The 19,915-nt window shown below is 48.5% G+C and overlaps 1 protein-coding gene across 1 annotated transcript in view; it reads left to right on the forward strand.

Moving 5' to 3' along the window:
• Positions 1-3,004, forward strand: part of abcc10 (ATP-binding cassette, sub-family C (CFTR/MRP), member 10) — a 185,868-nt gene extending 182,864 nt beyond the window's left edge. The window contains exon 17 of the mRNA XM_080193456.1: positions 2,617-3,004. Coding sequence (XP_080049582.1) covers positions 2,617-2,749 — 133 coding nt within the window. The 3' untranslated portion in view covers positions 2,750-3,004. The remainder of the gene's footprint in view (positions 1-2,616) is intronic.
• Positions 3,005-19,915: the final 16,911 nt, after the last annotated feature.

Here is a 19,915-nt window from a genome sequence, read left to right on the forward strand (position 1 = left end):
GTGATGTTAGGGGTAAGTTTTTCACTCAGAGGGTGGTGAGTGAATGGAATCGGCTGCCGTCAGTGGTGGTGGAGGCGAACTCGCTGGGGTCTTTTAAAAGACTTCTGGATGAGTATATGGGGTTTAATAGGATTGGGGGTTATAGATAGGTCTATGGATTGGTAGGTGTTGATGTGATCGGCGCAACTTGTGGGCCGAAGGGCCTGTTTGTGCTGTAGTGTTCTATGTTCTATGTAACTCCTCCTTGACTGACCTGGTTTGACCAATTAATATATAGATTAAAATCCCCCATGATAATTGCTCTACCATTTTTACATGCATCAGTTATTTCTTTGTTTATTTCTTGCTGCACTGTGATGTTATTATTTGGTGGAATGTAGACTTTGCCTATCAGTGACTTTTTCTCCTTACTTCTTCTAATTTCCACCCAAATGGATTCAATCTTTTTTTCCATAGAACCTATATCGTTTCTCACTACTGCCCTGATGTCATCCTTAAATATCAGAGCTATATCAACTTCCTTACCTTCCAGTCAGTCCCTCCAAACAGTCTGATACCCTTGGATATGTAACTCTCAGTCATTACCATGCAACTATGTCTCTGTAATGGCCACCAAATCATACTCATTTGCAATGATTTGTGCCATCAACTCATTACCTTGTTTCAAATGCTACAGGCATTCAGATAAAGTGTCCTTATGCCAGTTTTTGTACCTTTTTGAAGTCTAACATTTATATTAATAACATCTCCTGAGTTCTCCTTCCTTTTAACTTTCTCCCTGATTTTTGATGTAGTTGGAACCTTCTCCCCACATTTTGCCCTTGCTCTCTCCTTCTTGGACTATTTACAAAGGCTTCCATTCTCCCCACCCCGGCATATTAGTTTAAACCTTCCCCAACCGCTCTCATAAACACTTCCCTTAGGACATCAGTCCCAGTCTTGCCTGGGGGTAACCTGTCCAATTCGTACAGGTTCCACCTCCCAATGTCCCTGGAATCTGAAATCCTCCCCCAACACCATCTCTTCAGCCATGTATCTATCAGATACATCCTGTCATTTCTATTCTGACTGGCATGAGATCACTACCTCTGAGGTCCAGTTTCTTAACTTTCTTCCTAGCTCCCTGTCTTCTGCTTTTAGGACTTCATCCTTTTTTTTAGCTATGTCATTTGTACGAACATGTACTACGACCATTGGCTGTTCGCCCTTCCCTTTCACAATGTACTGCAGCTGCTCCGAGACATCCATGATCTTAGCACCAGGGAGGCAACATACCATCCTGGAATCTCATTTGCGGCCACAGAAATGCCTGTCTATTCCCCTTACAATTGAATCCCCAATAACGATTGCATTGGCACACTTTTTACCCCTCTGCTCTGCAGCAGAACCAACCGTGGTGCAATGAGTTTGGCTGCTGATATTTTCCCTAGAGAAGTCGTTCCCTCAACAGTATCCAAAGCCATATAAGTGTTTTGCAGGGGAATGGCCACTTGAAGTTCCTGTACGACCTGCCTATCCCTCTTGCTCTGCCTGGTGGTCACCCATTCCCTTCCTGCCTGCAGGCCATGTACATGACCACCTCAGTACATGTGCTATCCACAATACTCTCTGACTCGTGAATGCTCCACAGTGTCTCCAGCCACCACTCCAGCTCTGAAACTCGAGCTTCCAGTAGCTGTAGTTGGAGACACTACCTGCACAAATGCTGACCCAGGGAACTAGAACTGTCTCCAGCCTGCCACATGGAGCAAGAGGAGCAAATCACAGCTTGGAGTTCTCTTGTCATGTCTTATCCCTTTAAATTAAACTTTTGAAAGATGTCTTGTTTCAGATTATATCCAATTCTCTGGGGTTCTTCTTTCCTGCTCCTCGTTACTACCGAATCTAACCTTTACAAACTAGAAACCACAGAAATTAGACAGAAACACCATTGTAATGTGCAACAACAACAACTATGCCGAAAGAAAAAAGGTGCTGACCAGTTACCAGCCAATCACTTACCTGCTGCCTGTGATGGCACAGTTCAGTTTCCTTCCAGCACTCTCTTGCCCTGGGGCCCTCCTTGCAGGTTCACCTCTCCTGAAGAGCAGTACCTTTTCCCACTCGACACTGAATTCTCACTCAGCTCCAAATTCCCAATGTCCTCACTCAGGCTGAAACTCACCCTGGCTGCAGTCTCTCTCCCACTGGTGTTCGCAGCTCACTCTTGTTCACAAAAGAAAACTTGGACCACCCATTGGTGACTTTTTAAGTGTTGATATGGAGACTCTGGCATCCAATGCTGCTCACTACAAGTGCCAGCTAGATGTGAAATAACTCCTCAGAGGCTGGTGTCCCTTCACCAGATTCCCTTTATTTACAAACTCTGTTCCTCTGCCAGAGTATTTCAGATACACAGTCAGAATCCAGGATGCCAGAAGACCCAACACCCCCATTTTTAAACACAGTCAGGCTCCTGATTGCTCCAGGCAATTAAAACCTCAGTCAGCGAGTTCATACTCTCATTGGGTCTCATTGAAGTCATTACAAGGTGCATGATTATTGAGGTATAAGTGCTGTGGTTTCTCTTGTGCTGGCATTACTGGATAACGCATCCTTCAATTCTATTCTCCACAGATTAAACACTATAATGGATTCACACCGAGTTCTAGTGCTGGATGCTGGCAGGGTGAAGGAGTTTGATTCCCCAGCTGTTCTCTCTAACAAACAGGATTCCTTCTTCTATGGTATCATACACGACACAAAGTAATCTGTAAAGATCTACGGACTCAATCTGGAATGTCCCAAGTGGACGGAAGCTCTGGTGATATGATCCGTACAGCACTTTACCTGGTGTGGGACATGAGAAAGTGCACTCCATCTTCAAACAGCACAAGGAACACAAAATGTCACAGTTCCCAAATTGAAGACAGGGAAGATCGTTTGTTTGATGCTTAGTTAAGTTAGATCTTTATTGTACATGTCCCTATCCCACTGTTCTGTACAGTTTAATATTCTCTCTCAGTCCCTGTCCCACTGTTCTGTACAGTTTAATATTCTCTCTCAGTCCCTGTCCCACTGTTCTGTACAGTTTAATATTCTCTCTCAGTCCCTGTCCCACTGTTCTGTACAGTTTAATATTCTCTCTCAGTCCCTGTCCCACTGTTCTGTACAGTTTAATATTCTCTCTCAGTCCCATTCCCACTGTTCTGTACAGTTTAATATTCTCTCTCAGTCCCTGTCCCACTGTTCCGTACAGTTTAATATTCTCTCTCAGTCCCATTCCCACTGTTCTGTACAGTTTAATATTCTCTCCCAGTCCCTGTCCCACTGTTCTGTACAGTTTAATATTCTCTCTCAGTCCCTGTCCCACTGTTCTGTACAGTTTAATATTCTCTCTCAGTCCCTGTCCCACTGTTCTGTACAGTTTAATATTCTCTCTCAGTCCCTGTCCCACTGTTCTGTACAGTTCAATATTCTCTCTCAGTCCCATTCCCACTGTTCTGTACAGTTTAATATTCTCTCTCACTCCTGTCCCTGTCCCACTGTTCTGTACATTTTAATATTCTCTCTCAGTCCCTGTCCCACTGTTCTGTACGGTTTAATATTCTCTCTCACTCCTGTCCCTGTCCCACTGTTCTGTACAGTTTAATATTCTCTCTCAGTCCCATTCCCACTGTTCTGTACAGTTTAATATTCTCTCCCAGTCCCATTCCCACTGTTCTGTACAGTTTAATATTCTCTCTCACTCCCTGTCCCACTGTTCTGTACAGTTTAATATTCTCTCTCAGTCCCTGTCCCACTGTTCTGTACAGTTTAATATTCTCTCTCAGTCCCTGTCCCACTGTTCTGTACAGTTTAATATTCTCTCTCAGTCCCATTCCCACTGTTCTGTACATTTTAATATTCTCTCTCAGTCCCTGTCCCACTGTTCTGTACAGTTTAATATTCTCTCTCAGTCCCTGTCCCACTGTTCTGTACAGTTTAATATTCTCTCTCAGTCCCTGTCCCACTGTTCTGTACAGTTTAATATTCTCTCTCAGTCCCATTCCCACTGTTCTGTACAGTTTAATATTCTCTCTCAGTCCCTGTCCCACTGTTCTGTACAGTTTAATATTCTCTCTCACTCCTGTCCCTGTCCCACTGTTCTGTACAGTTTAATATTCTCTCTCAGTCCCTGTCCCACTGTTCTGTACAGTTTAATATTCTCTCTCACTCCCTGTCCCACTGTTCTGTACGGTTTAATATTCTCTCTCAGTCCCATTCCCACTGTTCTGTACAGTTTAATATTCTCTCTCAGTCCCATTCCCACTGTTCTGTACAGTTTAATATTCTCTCTCACTCCTGTCCCTGTCCCACTGTTCTGTACAGTTTAATATTCTCTCTCAGTCCCTGTCCCACTGTTCTGTACAGTTTAATATTCTCTCTCAGTCCCTGTCCCACTGTTCTGTACAGTTTAATATTCTCTTTCAGTCCCTGTCCCACTGTTCTGTACAGTTTAATATTCTCTCTCACTCCTGTCCCTGTCCCACTGTTCTGTACAGTTTAATATTCTCTCTCAGTCCCTGTCCCACTGTTCTGTACAGTTTAATATTCTCTCTCAGTCCCTGTCCCACTGTTCTGTACAGTTTAATATTCTCTCTCAGTCCCATTCCCACTGTTCTGTACAGTTTAATATTCTCTCTCAGTCCCTGTCCCACTGTTCTGTACATTTTAATATTCTCTCTCAGTCCCTGTCCCACTGTTCTGTACAGTTTAATATTCTCTCCCAGTCCCTGTCCCACTGTTCTGTACAGTTTAATATTCTCTCTCAGTCCCTGTCCCACTGTTCTGTACAGTTTAATATTCTCTCTCAGTCCCTGTCCCACTGTTCTGTACAGTTTAATATTCTCTCTCACTCCCTGTCCCACTGTTCTGTACAGTTTAATATTCTCTCTCAGTCCCATTCCCACTGTTCTGTACAGTTTAATATTCTCTCTCACTCCCTGTCCCACTGTTCTGTACAGTTTAATATTCTCTCCCAGTCCCATTCCCACTGTTCTGTACAGTTTAATATTCTCTCTCAGTCCCTGTCTCACTGTTCTGTACAGTTTAATATTCTCTCTCAGTCCCTGTCCCACTGTTCTGTACAGTTTAATATTCTCTCTCAGTCCCATTCCCACTGTTCTGTACAGTTTAATATTCTCTCTCAGTCCCTGTCCCACTGTTCTGTACAGTTTAATATTCTCTCTCAGTCCCTGTCCCACTGTTCTGTACAGTTTAATATTCTCTCTCAGTCCCATTCCCACTGTTCTGTACAGTTTAATATTCTCTCTCAGTCCCTGTCCCACTGTTCTGTACAGTTTAATATTCTCTCTCAGTCCCTGTCCCACTGTTCTGTACAGTTTAATATTCTCTCTCACTCCCTGTCCCACTGTTCTGTACAGTTTAATATTCTCTCTCACTCCCTGTCCCACTGTTCTGTACAGTTTAATATTCTCTCTCAGTCCCTGTCCCACTGTTCTGTACAGTTTAATATTCTCTCTCAGTCCCTGTCCCACTGTTCTGTACAGTTTAATATTCTCTCTCAGTCCCATTCCCACTGTTCTGTACAGTTTAATATTCTCTCTCAGTCCCATTCCCACTGTTCTGTACAGGTTAATATTCTCTCTCAGTCCCATTCCCACTGTTCTGTACAGTTTAATATTCTCTCTCACTCCTGTCCCTGTCCCACTGTTCTGTACAGTTTAATATTCTCTCTCAGTCCCTGTCCCACTGTTCTGTACAGTTTAATATTCTCTCTCAGTCCCATTCCCACTGTTCTGTACAGTTTAATATTCTCTCTCAGTCCCTGTCCCACTGTTCTGTACAGTTTAATATTCTCTCTCAGTCCCTGTCCCACTGTTCTGTACAGTTTAATATTCTCTCTCAGTCCCTGTCCCACTGTTCTGTACAGTTTAATATTCTCTCTCAGTCCCTGTCCCACTGTTCTGTACAGTTTAATATTCTCTCTCAGTCCCTGTCCCACTGTTCTGTACAGGTTAATATTATCTCTCAGTCCCTGTCACACTGCTCTGTACAATTTAACATTCTTTCAGTGTCATTCCCACTGTTCTGTACAGTTTAATATTCTCTCTCAGTCCCTGTCCCACTGTTCTGTACAGTTTAATATTCTCTCTCAGTCCCTGTCCCACTGTTCTGTACAGTTTAATATTCTCTCTCAGTCCCTGTCCCACTGTTCTGTACAGTTTAATATTCTCTCTCAGTCCCTGTCCCACTGTTCTGTACAGTTTAATATTCTCTCTCAGTCCCTGTCCCACTGTTCTGTACAGTTTAATATTCTCTCTCAGTCCCTGTCCCACTGTTCTGTACAGTTTAATATTCTCTCTCAGTCCCTGTCCCACTGTTCTGTACAGTTTAATATTCTCTCTCAGTCCCTGTCCCACTGTTCTGTACAGTTTAATATTCTCTCTCAGTCCCATTCCCACTGTTCTGTACAGTTTAATATTCTCTCTCAGTCCCTGTCTCACTGTTCTGTACAGTTTAATATTCTCTCTCAGTCCCATTCCCACTGTTCTGTACAGTTTAATATTCTCTCTCAGTCCCTGTCCCACTGTTCTGTACAGTTTAATATTCTCTCTCAGTCCCATTCCCACTGTTCTGTACAGTTCAATATTCTCTCTCAGTCCCTGTCCCACTGTTCTGTACAGTTTAATATTCTCTCTCAGTCCCTGTCCCACTGCTCTGTACAGTTTAATATTCTCTCTCAGTCCCATTCCCACTGTTCTGTACAGTTCAATATTCTCTCTCAGTCCCTATCCCACTGTTCTGTACAGTTTAATATTCTCTCTCAGTCCCTGTCCCACTGTTCTGTACATTTTAATATTCTCTCTCAGTCCCTGTCCCACTGTTCTGTACAGTTTAATATTCTCTCTCAGTCCCTGTCCCACTGTTCTGTACAGTTTAATATTCTCTCCCAGTCCCATTCCCACTGTTCTGTACAGTTTAATATTCTCTCTCAGTCCCTGTCCCACTGTTCTGTACAGTTTAATATTCTCTCTCAGTCCCTGTCTCACTGTTCTGTACAGTTTAATATTCTCTCTCAGTCCCTGTCCCACTGTTCTGTACAGTTTAATATTCTCTCTCAGTCCCTGTCTCACTGTTCTGTACAGTTTAATATTCTCTCTCAGTCCCTGTCCCACTGTTCTGTACAGTTTAATATTCTCTCTCAGTCCCTGTCCCACTGTTCTGTACAATTTAATATTCTCTCTCAGTCCCTGTCCCACTGATCTGTACGGTTTAATATTCTCTCTCACTCCCTGTCCCACTGATCTGTACGGTTTAATATTCTCTCTCAGTCCCTGTCCCACTGTTCTGTACAGTTTAATATTCTCACTCACTCCTGTCCCTGTCCCACTGTTCTGTACAGTTTAATATTCTCTCTCAGTCCCTGTCCCAGTGTTCTGTACAGTTTAATATTCACTGTCAGTTCCTGCGCCATTTCCTTTTCTCTGTAATGTTTTATATTCACTCTGTTTTTACCATTTATATAGATGATCTGGAGGAGGGAACCGAGTGTAGGGTGTCGAAATTTGCTGATGACACCAAGATTGGGGGAACGGCAAATTGCGCGGAGGGTGTGGAGATTCTGCAGAAGGATGTAGATAAGCTGGGCGAATGGGCCAGGAAATGGCAAATGGAAGTTAATGTTGGCAAGTGTGAGGTTGTCCAGTTTGGTGCGAAGAATGGGAGGAAGGACTATTACTTCCGGGGTGAAAAACTGCAGCAGGTGACGGTGCAGAGGGACCTCGGGGTCCTTGTGCATGAGTCGCAAAAACCCAGCTTGCAGGTGCAGCAGGTGGTCAGGAAGGCAAATGGGATGCTGGCCTTCATAGCGAGGGGGATTGAATATAAAAGTAGGGAGGTCTTGCTGCAGCTGTATAGGGTATTGGTGAGGCCGCAGCTGGAGTACTGTGTGCAGTTTTGGGCGCCGCACCTGCGCAAAGATATTTTGGCCTTGGAGGGAGTGCAGAGGAGGTTTACAAGGCTGATACCAGAGTTGAGGGGGTTGAGCTATGAGGAGAGGCTGAATAAACTGGGCTTGTACTCGTTAGAGTTGAGAAGAATGAGGGGAGATCTCATTGAGACGTATAAGATGATGAATGGGATGGATAGGATAGAGGTGGAGAGACTCTTCCCGCTCAAAAAAGACAGTAGGACTAGGGGGCACAGCCTCAAGATAAAAGGGGGGCGGTTTAGAACGGAGTTGAGGAGGAACTTCTTCACTCAAAGGGTGGTGAATCTCTGGAATTCTCTGCCCGTTGAAGTGGTGGAGGCTGCCTCGCTAAATATTTTTAAGACGCGGGTTGATGGGTTTTTGATAGGAGAGGGGATTAAGGGTTATGGGGAGAGGGCGGGAAAGTGGAACTGAGCAGCGACAGATCAGCCATGATCTTATTGAATGGTGGGGCAGGCTCGAAGGGCTACTCCTGCTCCTATTTCTTATGTTCTTTTGTTCTTATGTTCTCTTCCCCATGCGATGTAGCATATTGTCGCCTTCCTGTTGCTGGTCATCTCCCTGGATACTGACATTTATACATTTCTATGTCACCCACCAGCCGTATTTGTATATTTGCGGTGTTAATTCTATGATCTGTTGTGGAGTATGTGGATTTCCCCTGTATGTATTAAGTTACTGTGCTTTATCGATGGTTGTATTTCTTTATTCTGATGACATTTGATAATGGAAAATATCTGGGTGAATGTTTGGGATTTGATCACTTTATTGGTCTTGAATTGAATTACCCCTGAACTCCCTTGTACCACATGAATAAATTGCGAACCTTTGAGGGCTCCTTCTACGTGCTGTTTTTTTTCTGTCTGCATTTTAAAATGCTCTGATGGTAATCTGAGTGTTGGTAGCATTTGTGATCCAGCTGTTAACTTGAGCCTTGCTTGTGTTTTCTTCCATGGTGATCAGTGATGGGCTTTTAGCTACTGCCTGACGGGGGTGGCACGGTGCTTCACAGCACCCGGGATCCACATTCGATTCCTGGCTTGGGTCACTGTCTGTGTGGAGTTTGCATGTTCTCCCCGTGTTTGCATGGGTTTCCCCTCACAGTCCAAAGATGAGCATTAGGTTTGGTGCATTGGCCATGCTAAATTCTGCTTCAGTGTACCCGAACAGGCACTAGAATGCGGCGATGAGGAGATTTCACAGTAACTTCATCGCAGTGTTAATGTAAACCTACTTGTGACTAATAAATAACCTTCAACTTTTACTATCAATGATTGGCTGTCCATTCTCAACAGATCACCTGATCAGGCCAATGGCAGAAGAGGGATTATTTCTGAAATTGGAAGTAACGAGGATCTCAAGACTTCATTTTTAGTGTAAAGGAACAATGCTTTTCATAAAGAGTGACTTTACTGAGGAAAGAAAATCTGATTGTCATTTATAATCGGTAGGACAGCAAGATATTGTTCTGAACATTTCACTCCTGCCAATGGTAGGATCCTGGGACGCGGGGTCGCACACACTCCGATACAATGGGAAAAGCCAGTTCCCACTGGCTGGAAATAATAGAATCCCTACAGGTTCGACAAGCCCACCCAGGCCTTATGTTCTGCAACCCCACCTATTTGCCCTGCTAATCCCCCTGACACTAAGCACTTCAGCATGGCCAATCCATCTCATCTACACATCTTTGGACTGTGGGAGGAAAGCGGAGCGCCCGGAGGAAACCCACGCAGAACTCTCCATTCACCTGATGAAGAGGGAGTCCCCTCGAAAGCTTGTGAGTTTACGATCAAATAAATCGGTTGGACTAAAAACTGGTGTTGTCAGACTTTATACTGTGTTTACCCCAGTCCAACGCCGGCACATCCACATCAGGGGGATATTGAACAGGCCGTCCTGGGACTGAGACCGCACTGTCGGGGATATTGAACAGACTGTCCTGGGACTGAGATCGCACTGTCAGGGCGGACATTGAACAGACTGTCCTGGGACTGAGATCGCACTGTCAGGGCGGACATTGAACAGACTGTCCTGGGACTGAGATCGCACTGTCAGGGGGGATATTGAACAGACTGTCCTGGGACTGAGATCGCACTGTCAGGGGGGACATTGAACAGACTGTCCTGGGACTGAGACCGCACTGTCAGGGCGGACATTGAACAGACTGTCCTGGGACTGAGATCGCACTGTCAGGGGGGATATTGAACAGACTGTCCTGGGACTGAGATCGCACTGTCAGGGGGGATATTGAACGGACTGTCCTGGGACTGAGATCGCACTGTCAGGGGGGATATTGAACAGACTGTCCTGGGACTGAGATCGCACTGTCAGGGGGGATATTGAACAGACTGTCCTGGGACTGAGATCGCACTGTCAGGGGGGATATTGAACGGACTGTCCTGGGACTGAGATCGCACTGTCGGGGATATTGAACAGACTGTCCTGGGACTGAGATCGCACTGTCAGGGGGGACATTGAACAGACTGTCCTGGGACTGAGATCGCACTGTCAGGGGGGACATTGAACAGACTGTCCTGGGACTGAGATCGCACTGTCGGGGATATTGAACAGACTGTCCTGGGACTGAGATCGCACTGTCAGGGGGGATATTGAACAGACTGTCCTGGGACTGAGATCGCACTGTCAGGGGGGATATTGAACAGACTGTCCTGGGACTGAGATCGCACTGTCAGGGGGGACATTGAACAGACTGTCCTGGGACTGAGATCGCACTGTCAGGGGGGATATTGAACAGACTGTCCTGGGACTGAGATCGCACTGTCAGGGGGGACATTGAACGGACTGTCCTGGGACTGAGATCGCACTGTCGGGGATATTGAACAGACTGTCCTGGGACTGAGACCGCACTGTCAGGGGGGATATTGAACAGACTGTCCTGGGACTGAGATCGCACTGTCAGGGGGGACATTGAACGGACTGTCCTGGGACTGAGACCGCACTGTCAGGGGGGATATTGAACAGACTGTCCTGGGACTGAGATCGCACTGTCGGGGATATTGAACAGACTGTCCTGGGACTGAGATCGCACTGTCAGGGGGGACATTGAACAGACTGTCCTGGGACTGAGATCGCACTGTCAGGGGGGACATTGAACAGACTGTCCTGGGACTGAGATCGCACTGTCAGGGGGGATATTGAACAGACTGTCCTGGGACTGAGACCGCACTGTCAGGGGGGATATTGAACAGACTGTCCTGGGACTGAGATCGCACTGTCGGGGATATTGAACAGACTGTCCTGGGACTGAGACCGCACTGTCAGGGGGGACATTGAACGGACTGTCCTGGGACTGAGATCGCACTGTCAGGGGGGATATTGAACAGACTGTCCTGGGACTGAGATCGCACTGTCAGGGGGGACATTGAACGGACTGTCCTGGGACTGAGATCGCACTGTCAGGGGGGACATTGAACAGACTGTCCTGGGACTGAGATCGCACTGTCAGGGGGGATATTGAACAGACTGTCCTGGGACTGAGATCGCACTGTCAGGGGGGATATTGAACAGACTGTCCTGGGACTGAGATCGCACTGTCAGGGGGGATATTGAACAGCTGTCCTGGGACTGAGATCGCACTGTCGGGGATATTGAACAGACTGTCCTGGGACTGAGATCGCACTGTCAGGGGGATATTGAACGGAGTGTCCTGGACTGAGATCGCACTGTCAGGGGGGATATTGAACGGACTGTCCTGGGACTGAGACCGCACTGTCGGGGATATTGAACAGACTGTCCTGGGACTGAGATCGCACTGTCAGGGGGGATATTGAACAGACTGTCCTGGACTGAGACCGCACTGTCGGGGATATTGAACAGACTGTCCTGGGACTGAGATCGCACTGTCAGGGGGGATATTGAACGGACTGTCCTGGGACTGAGACCGCACTGTCGGGGATATTGAACAGACTGTCCTGGGACTGAGATCGCACTGGCAGGGGGGATATTGAACAGACTGTCCTGGGACTGAGATCGCACTGTCAGGGGGGACATTGAACAGACTGTCCTGGGACTGAGATCGCACTGTCAGGGGGGATATTGAACGGACTGTCCTGGGACTGAGATCGCACTGTCAGGGGGATATTGAACAGACTGTCCTGGGACTGAGACCGCACTGTCGGGGATATTGAACAGACTGTCCTGGGACTGAGATCGCACTGTCAGGGGGGATATTGAACAGACTGTCCTGGGACTGAGACCGCACTGTCAGGGCGGACATTGAACGGACTGTCCTGGGACTGAGATCGCACTGTCAGGGGGGATATTGAACAGACTGTCCTGGGACTGAGATCGCACTGTCAGGGGGGATATTGAACAGACTGTCCTGGGACTGAGATCGCACTGTCAGGGGGGATATTGAACAGACTGTCCTGGGACTGAGACCGCACTGTCAGGGCGGACATTGAACGGACTGTCCTGGGACTGAGATCGCACTGTCAGGGGGGATATTGAACAGACTGTCCTGGGACTGAGACCGCACTGTCAGGGCGGACATTGAACGGACTGTCCTGGGACTGAGATCGCACTGTCAGGGGGGATATTGAACAGACTGTCCTGGGACTGAGACCGCACTGTCAGGGCGGACATTGAACGGACTGTCCTGGGACTGAGATCGCACTGTCAGGGGGGATATTGAACAGACTGTCCTGGGACTGAGACCGCACTGTCAGGGGGGATATTGAACAGACTGTCCTGGGACTGAGATCGCACTGTCAGGGGGGATATTGAACAGACTGTCCTGGAACTGAGCTCGCACTGTCAGGGGGGACATTGAACAGACTGTCCTGGGACTGAGATCGCACTGTCAGGGGGGATATTGAACAGACTGTCCTGGGACTGAGATCGCACTGTCAGGGGGGATATTGAACAGACTGTCCTGGGACTGAGATCGCACTGTCAGGGGGGATATTGAACAGACTGTCCTGGGACTGAGATCGCACTGTCGGGGGGATATTGAACAGACTGTCCTGGGACTGAGATCGCACTGTCCGGGGGGATATTGAACAGACTGTCCTGGGACTGAGACCGCACTGTCGGGGATATTGAACAGACTGTCCTGGGACTGAGATCGCACTGTCAGGGGGGATATTGAACAGACTGTCCTGGGACTGAGACCGCACTGTCAGGGCGGACATTGAACGGACTGTCCTGGGACTGAGATCGCACTGTCAGGGGGGATATTGAACAGACTGTCCTGGGACTGAGACCGCACTGTCAGGGGGGATATTGAACAGACTGTCCTGGGACTGAGATCGCACTGTCAGGGGGGATATTGAACAGACTGTCCTGGGACTGAGATCGCACTGTCAGGGGGGACATTGAACAGACTGTCCTGGGACTGAGATCGCACTGTCAGGGGGGATATTGAACAGACTGTCCTGGGACTGAGATCGCACTGTCAGGGGGGATATTGAACAGACTGTCCTGGGACTGAGACCGCACTGTCAGGGGGGATATTGAACAGACTGTCCTGGGACTGAGATCGCACTGTCAGGGGGGATATTGAACAGACTGTCCTGGGACTGAGATCGCACTGTCAGGGGGGATATTGAACGGACTGTCCTGGGACTGAGATCGCACTGTCGGGGATATTGAACAGACTGTCCTGGGACTGAGATCGCACTGTCAGGGGGGATATTGAACAGACTGTCCTGGGACTGAGATCGCACTGTCGGGGATATTGAACAGACTGTCCTGGGACGGAGATCGCACTGTCAGGGGGGATATTGAACAGACCCACCTCCCTGCCCCCCCCCCCCCCCAATCAGTGGAGAGTGATCAGACCCACCTCCCTCCCCCCCCCACTCAGTGGAGAGTGGTCAGACCCACCTCCCCCGCCCCCCCCCCACCCCCCTCCCCCCCCGCTCAGTGGAGAGTGAGCAGTCCCACCTCCCCCCCCCCTCTCCCGCTCAGTGGAGAGTGATCAGTCCCACCTCCCCCCCCCCTCCCGCTCAGTGGAGAGTGATCAGTCCCACCTCCCCCCCCCCTCCCGCTCAGTGGAGAGTGAGCAGTCCCACCTCCCCCCCCCTCCCACTCAGTGGAGAGTGATCAGTCCCACCTCCCCCCCCCCTCCCGCTCAGTGGAGAGTGATCAGTCCCACCTCCCCCCCCCCTCCCGCTCAGTGGAGATTGATCAGTCCCACCTCCCCCCCCCCTCCAGCTCAGTGGAGAGTGATCAGTCCCACCTCCCCCCCCCCCCCGCTCAGTGGAGAGTGATCAGTCCCACCTCCCCCCCCCCTCCCGCTCAGTGGAGAGTGAGCAGTCCCACCTCCCCCCCCCCTCCCGCTCAGTGGAGAGTGAGCAGTCCCACCTTCCCCCCCCCCCTCCCGCTCAGTGGAGAGTGAGCAGTCCCACCTCCCCCCCCCACCCCGCTCAGTGGAGAGTGATCAGACCCACCTCCCCCCCCCCCCCCGCTCAGTGGAGAGTGATCAGACCCACCTCCCCCCCCCCCCCCACTCAGTGGAGAGTGATCAGTCCCACCTCCCCCCCCCACCCCGCTCAGTGGAGAGTGATCAGACCCACCTCCCCCCCCCCCCCACTCAGTGGAGAGTGATCAGACCCACCTCCCCCCCCCCCCCCCACTCAGTGGAGAGTGATCAGACCCACCTCCCCCCCCCCCCCCCCACTCAGTGGAGAGTGATCAGACCCACCTCCCCCCCCCACCCCGCTCAGTGGAGAGTGAGCAGTCCCACCTCCCCCCCCCCCCACCCCGCTCAGTGGAGAGTGAGCAGTCCCACCTCCCCCCCCCCTCCCGCTCAGTGGAGAGTGATCAGTCCCACCTCCCCCCCCCCCACTCAGTGGAGAGTGATCAGACCCACCTCCCCCCCCCCACCCCGCTCAGTGGAGAGTGAGCAGTCCCACCTCCCCCCCCCCCTCCCGCTCAGTGGAGAGTGATCAGTCCCACCTCCCCCCCCCCTCTCCTCTCCCCAGCCAGTGATTTGTGTCAGAGAGCTGCTCGATGTTCTGACTGTGCCCCTTGAGAAACTGGAGGGCCCAACTCTGAACTTTGCAGACCTGTCTGCACTGAGTATGAACAGGCCAAGGTGGTGGTTATGGAGGAAGTGCCACTGTTTGGGTGTGCAGCCAATTAAGTCAATTTAAATGCGTGTAAATGTATTTAAATAGACCACACAGCCATTTTCAAACCTTGATAAAGGGGAAGTGGTGTGGAGGAAGGTCAGGTTCACACCACTCACCTCACATCACACTTTACCAAGTTTTCATGTCCAAAAACGTGCGCAACTTGATAGTAAAATCCGGCTCCATGTTGATTTTAATCTGGCCTATTGCAGTATCCTGGGATTTTATGATCCTTTGGAGATTGCTGAGTGGGGCTTGATATGCGATGATTGACAGGTCAGCTGATGCCCTGGAACAGTTTTTTTCCACAGAAAAGTCCAAGTTTTTAGTTTTGGTTTAGTTGCTGTTAGAAACTGGTGGAAGAAGGCAGTGTTCTATGCTTTCTCTGTCTCCAGAAGCTCCTTGGAAAGTTCTCGGACTGGGAGGCCTGAGAGATTTAATCCAATATTCAAAGGACCAATTTACTGCAAATGTGAAAAAGCTGAAAAGCCAGCATCACGTGAGCATACTTGCTTTTTGTGCCAAGACTAAAAATGGGTGTATGTCTTTGGGATGGTGTTTGCTTTGTGTTGACTGTATAATTCAATATGGGTAGAGCTCAGGAATAGGAAGAGTGTAGTTACAATGTTGGGGGTTTACCATAGGCCACCCAACAACCAGCAGGAGATAGAGGAACAGAGAAGTATGCAGATTTTGGCAAGGTGTAAAAGTAACAGGGTTGTTGTGGTGGGAGATTTTAACTTTCCCTATAATAATGACGGACAGCTGCTTTTGTGACTGGAGGCCAGTGACCAGTGGCGTACACAGGGATCTGTGCTGGGCCCCCTATTGTTCATCATTTATATAAATGGCATTGATGCCTATGTGGTGAATAGGATCAGAAAGTTTGCCAATTTCACAAAGATTTTCTGCATGGTTAACAGTGAGGTTGAGTGTCTGGGTTACAGGAAGATATAGACGAGTAGGTCAATGGGCAGATGGAATTTAACCCTGAAAAGTGTGAGGTGATGCAATCAAGAGAGTTCCAGATCGACAACGTTGAAATCCTGCAAATCTTATCCTTTATTTATATGAAGCCTTTCTGTGAAGAAGCCTATTTATCTGTGCTTTGCTTGCTTGTATGTGTCTGTGCATACTGGGATGTTCTTCAAAAATGGATAGAGAGTTATATTTCAGAGTACTAGTTCTTGCAACTTGTTCTTCTAAAAAAAAAGTTTTGTTTTATAATAAATCAATCATTCTGAGTTTATTGTAAAAAGCCTGGTTAAAATCTCACAGGAAATTGTGGGTGGGGAGAAACATTTTAATCCATAACCTTTCAGGAAGGGACGGGGAGAAACGATGCACTTTAACCCTCAGCCACCCAGCAAGAGGGGATGATGCACTTTAGCCTCCCATCTATTGACTCTGTCTACAGCCAGCATTATTAAGGATCCCACGCACCCTGGACATTCTCTCTTCCACCTTCTTCTGTTGGGAAAAAGATGCAAAAATCTGAGGTCACATAACAACCGGCTAAAGAACAACTTCTTCCCTGCTGCTGTCAGACTTTTGAATGGACCTACCTCATACTAAGTTGATCTTTCTCTACAGCCTAGCTACGACTGTAACACTACATTCTGCACTAACTTGGACTATGATGTGGAGCTGCCGGCGTTGGACTGGGGTAAACACAGTATGAAGTCTCACAACACCAGGTTAAAGTCCAACAAGTTTATTTGATAGTAAACCCACAAGCTTTTGGAATGCTGTTCCTTCATCAGGTGAGCACCTGAGCTGGGTGGCACGGTAGCACAGTGGTTAACACTGCTGCTTCACAGCTCCAGGGACCTGGGTTCAATTCCCGGCTCGGGTCACTGTCTGTGTAGAGTTCGCACGTTCTCCCCGTGTCTGCATGGGTTTCCTCCGGGTACTCTGGTTTCCTCCCACAGTCCAAAAGATGTGTGGGTTAGGTTGATTGGCCGTGCTAAGAAATTGCCCCTTAGTGTCCAGGGATGTGTAGGTTAGAGGGATTAGTGGGTATAATGTATGGGGGTAGGGCCTGGGTGGGATTGTGTTTGGTGCAGACTCAATGGGCCAAAGGGCCTCTTTCTGTACTGTAGGCTTCTATGGTTCACCCCTTCTCAAGCATAACTAGGGACGTTCAGTAATTGGTGGTTTAGCCAGCAACACTCATATCCGATAAGTGAATTTTTAAAAATCCGTGCGGCTCCAGTGAGAATCCATCATCAAGACACAGGATGGAACTTTCTACTCTGAAGACTGCAGTAGTGGGTGTGACAAGTGGTGTACCTCCTGCCAGCAGTCATGGTAGTTTTCTGTACCAGATTGTCTGCTTTTCACTTTATATGTTTGCACGAACTTGAAGCACCTTGTGTCTTAGAATAGGATCAAGGAGGCCATTTGGCCCATCAAGCCTGCACCAATAACAATCCCATTCAAACCCTATCTCAGTAATCCCATTTATTAACCCTGCTAATCCCCCTAACACGCAGGGTCAATTTAGCACAGGCAATCAACCTAACCCACATATCCGGGAGGAAACCGGAGCACCCGGAAGAAACCCAAGCAGACAATGGGAAAATGTGCAAATTCCACACAGTCACCTGAGGGTGGAATTGAACCTGGGTCCCTGGTGCTGTGAGGCAGCAGTGCTAACCACTATGCCATCATGCTGCCTTCCAGCTTTATACCATTGGACCATCTTTCAAGTTGCCCTATTTAAACTGTACCAGAACACAGCATTCACTGGCTGCACGCTGGGCTGGTTGTGGAAGGTAGTAAGGTCTATTCCCCATGCGTTCAGCAAAACTGACCCACTTCCAGGCACATCACCCTCATGATGGCAGAATGAGATGCACCAACCTTGTCACTCACCAGATGATCGGATCACCATGATGATCCCAGACGGAATACCACTTTCCAGTTCAGGAAGATGATGAATGATCCCATCTGCTCCACCAGGCTAAGTTTACCTTCCCCTCACACTCTTACAAGGCCATCAGAGTGTAGTCCACAAGGATCTCTCTCATCCAATACCACCACAAGGGACAGTCACTCCAACACACTGGCATCTTCTATCTCTTCTCACATCCTGTACAGCTCATGTTTCCAGCCCTTACACAGGTCCATAAAGCACCCACAGAAAGCGTGCATCCAGAGCTTCTGCCTTAGCATGAGTCCTGCCCTGTCTGTCCCTCTGTCTTTATGCAGGACAATGCAAGAGAGAGAGTCCCAGACAGGCAAGGAAATGGCCAAGCCCACGGTCCTTATCATTTTTCAGGACTGTGCAACAGAACTGGTCATCAAGGATTGGGACAGGCCTGCGCTGAGGGAGACAACTCTGGGATGATTCATAAACAGCTCATCATTCTCCCAACTAAACTGAGAGTGCTTTGTGACTGCTTAGCCAGTCACTACTTATCCCTTCTCTCTTTGACAGATACCAGCAGCAATAGGAAGCAGTCCGTTGGCAGTCAGCCCCACACCACCTCAGATCCTGAGGATACCTTGACCCATTACAGTAGTCACCTACACCCTCCACCAAAGCAGACACATCTTGATGGGACCTAATTGGATTCACTATCTGGCGAGCACAGCACAGATTCAGATTCATAGAGAAAGACATCAGAAGTCACTGGCACACTGAAGAGGCCAGCCTCTGGCAGACACAAAGGCAGATGACAAGCCTGTGGGCTCGGTATTCATACACATGTTAGAGTGGCAAAGTCAGCTGGCACCAGATTGCAATGTCTATGTTCAGTCTGATGTCTTGGCATCAACATGCCAGCTCATGGAGTTTAACACTGATAGAATGGAGGTTGCCATGGAGATCTTTTCCCAGGACTTTGTACTGATATGTGCCAGACATACACTCCATCACTCCAGCCATAAGTGGGATCCATCAGTGCATCTTCCCAATGAGACAGGCAGGGATCCTTGGGAAAGCATAGGGAAGGAGACTGCCAGCTCAACCATTCACCCAGCTGATTCTGAGCATGTGCAGCCAATCCTAATCCTCTGTACCTGTGTCACCATTAGCTCCAGCACCAAACAAACCAGGAGGATGCACCTGTCCCTCCAGCCTCAGCTGTCAACTCAGAAATACTTGAGTAAACCACTCAATTCAAGGGGATTAACGACCATAGAACATTACAGCGCAGTCCAGGCCCTTCGGCCCTCAATGTTGCGCCGACCAGTGGAACCAATCTAATGTCCTTCTAACCTAAACCATTCCAATGTTATCCATATGCCTAAAAGGCTCTCACTGTCCACCCTATCCAATCCTTTGATCATCTTGTATGCCTCAATCAGGTCACCTCGTAACCTTCTTCTCTCCAATGAAAATAACCTCAAGTCCCTCAGCCTTTCCTCATAAGACCATCCCACCATACCAGGCAACATCCTGGTAAACCTCCTCTGCACCCTCTCCAATGCCTCCACATCTTTCTTATAATGCAGCAACCAGAACTGTACACAATACTCCAAGTGCGGCCGCACCAGAGTTTTGTACAGTTGTAACATGACCTCATGGCTCCAAAATTCAATCCCTCTACCAATAAAAGCTAACACACTGTACACCTTCTTAACAACCTTATCAACCTGGGTGCCAACTTTCAGGGAGCTATGCACATGTACCCCGAGATCTCTCTGCTCATCAACACTACTAAGAGTCCTTCTGTTAGCCCTATATTCTGCACTCCTGTTACTCTTACCAAAGTAAATCACCTCACACTTTTCCATATTAAACTCCATGCACCACCTCTTGGCCCAGCTCTGCAGCTTATCTATGTCCCTCTGCAAACTGTAACATCCATCCTCACTATCTACAACTCCTCCG

The sequence above is a fragment of the Carcharhinus amblyrhynchos genome, chromosome 7 (genome assembly GCF_965287045.1).
Source record: "Carcharhinus amblyrhynchos chromosome 7, sCarAmb.v2.hapA, whole genome shotgun sequence".
Classification (NCBI taxonomy): Eukaryota; Metazoa; Chordata; class Chondrichthyes; order Carcharhiniformes; family Carcharhinidae; genus Carcharhinus; species Carcharhinus amblyrhynchos.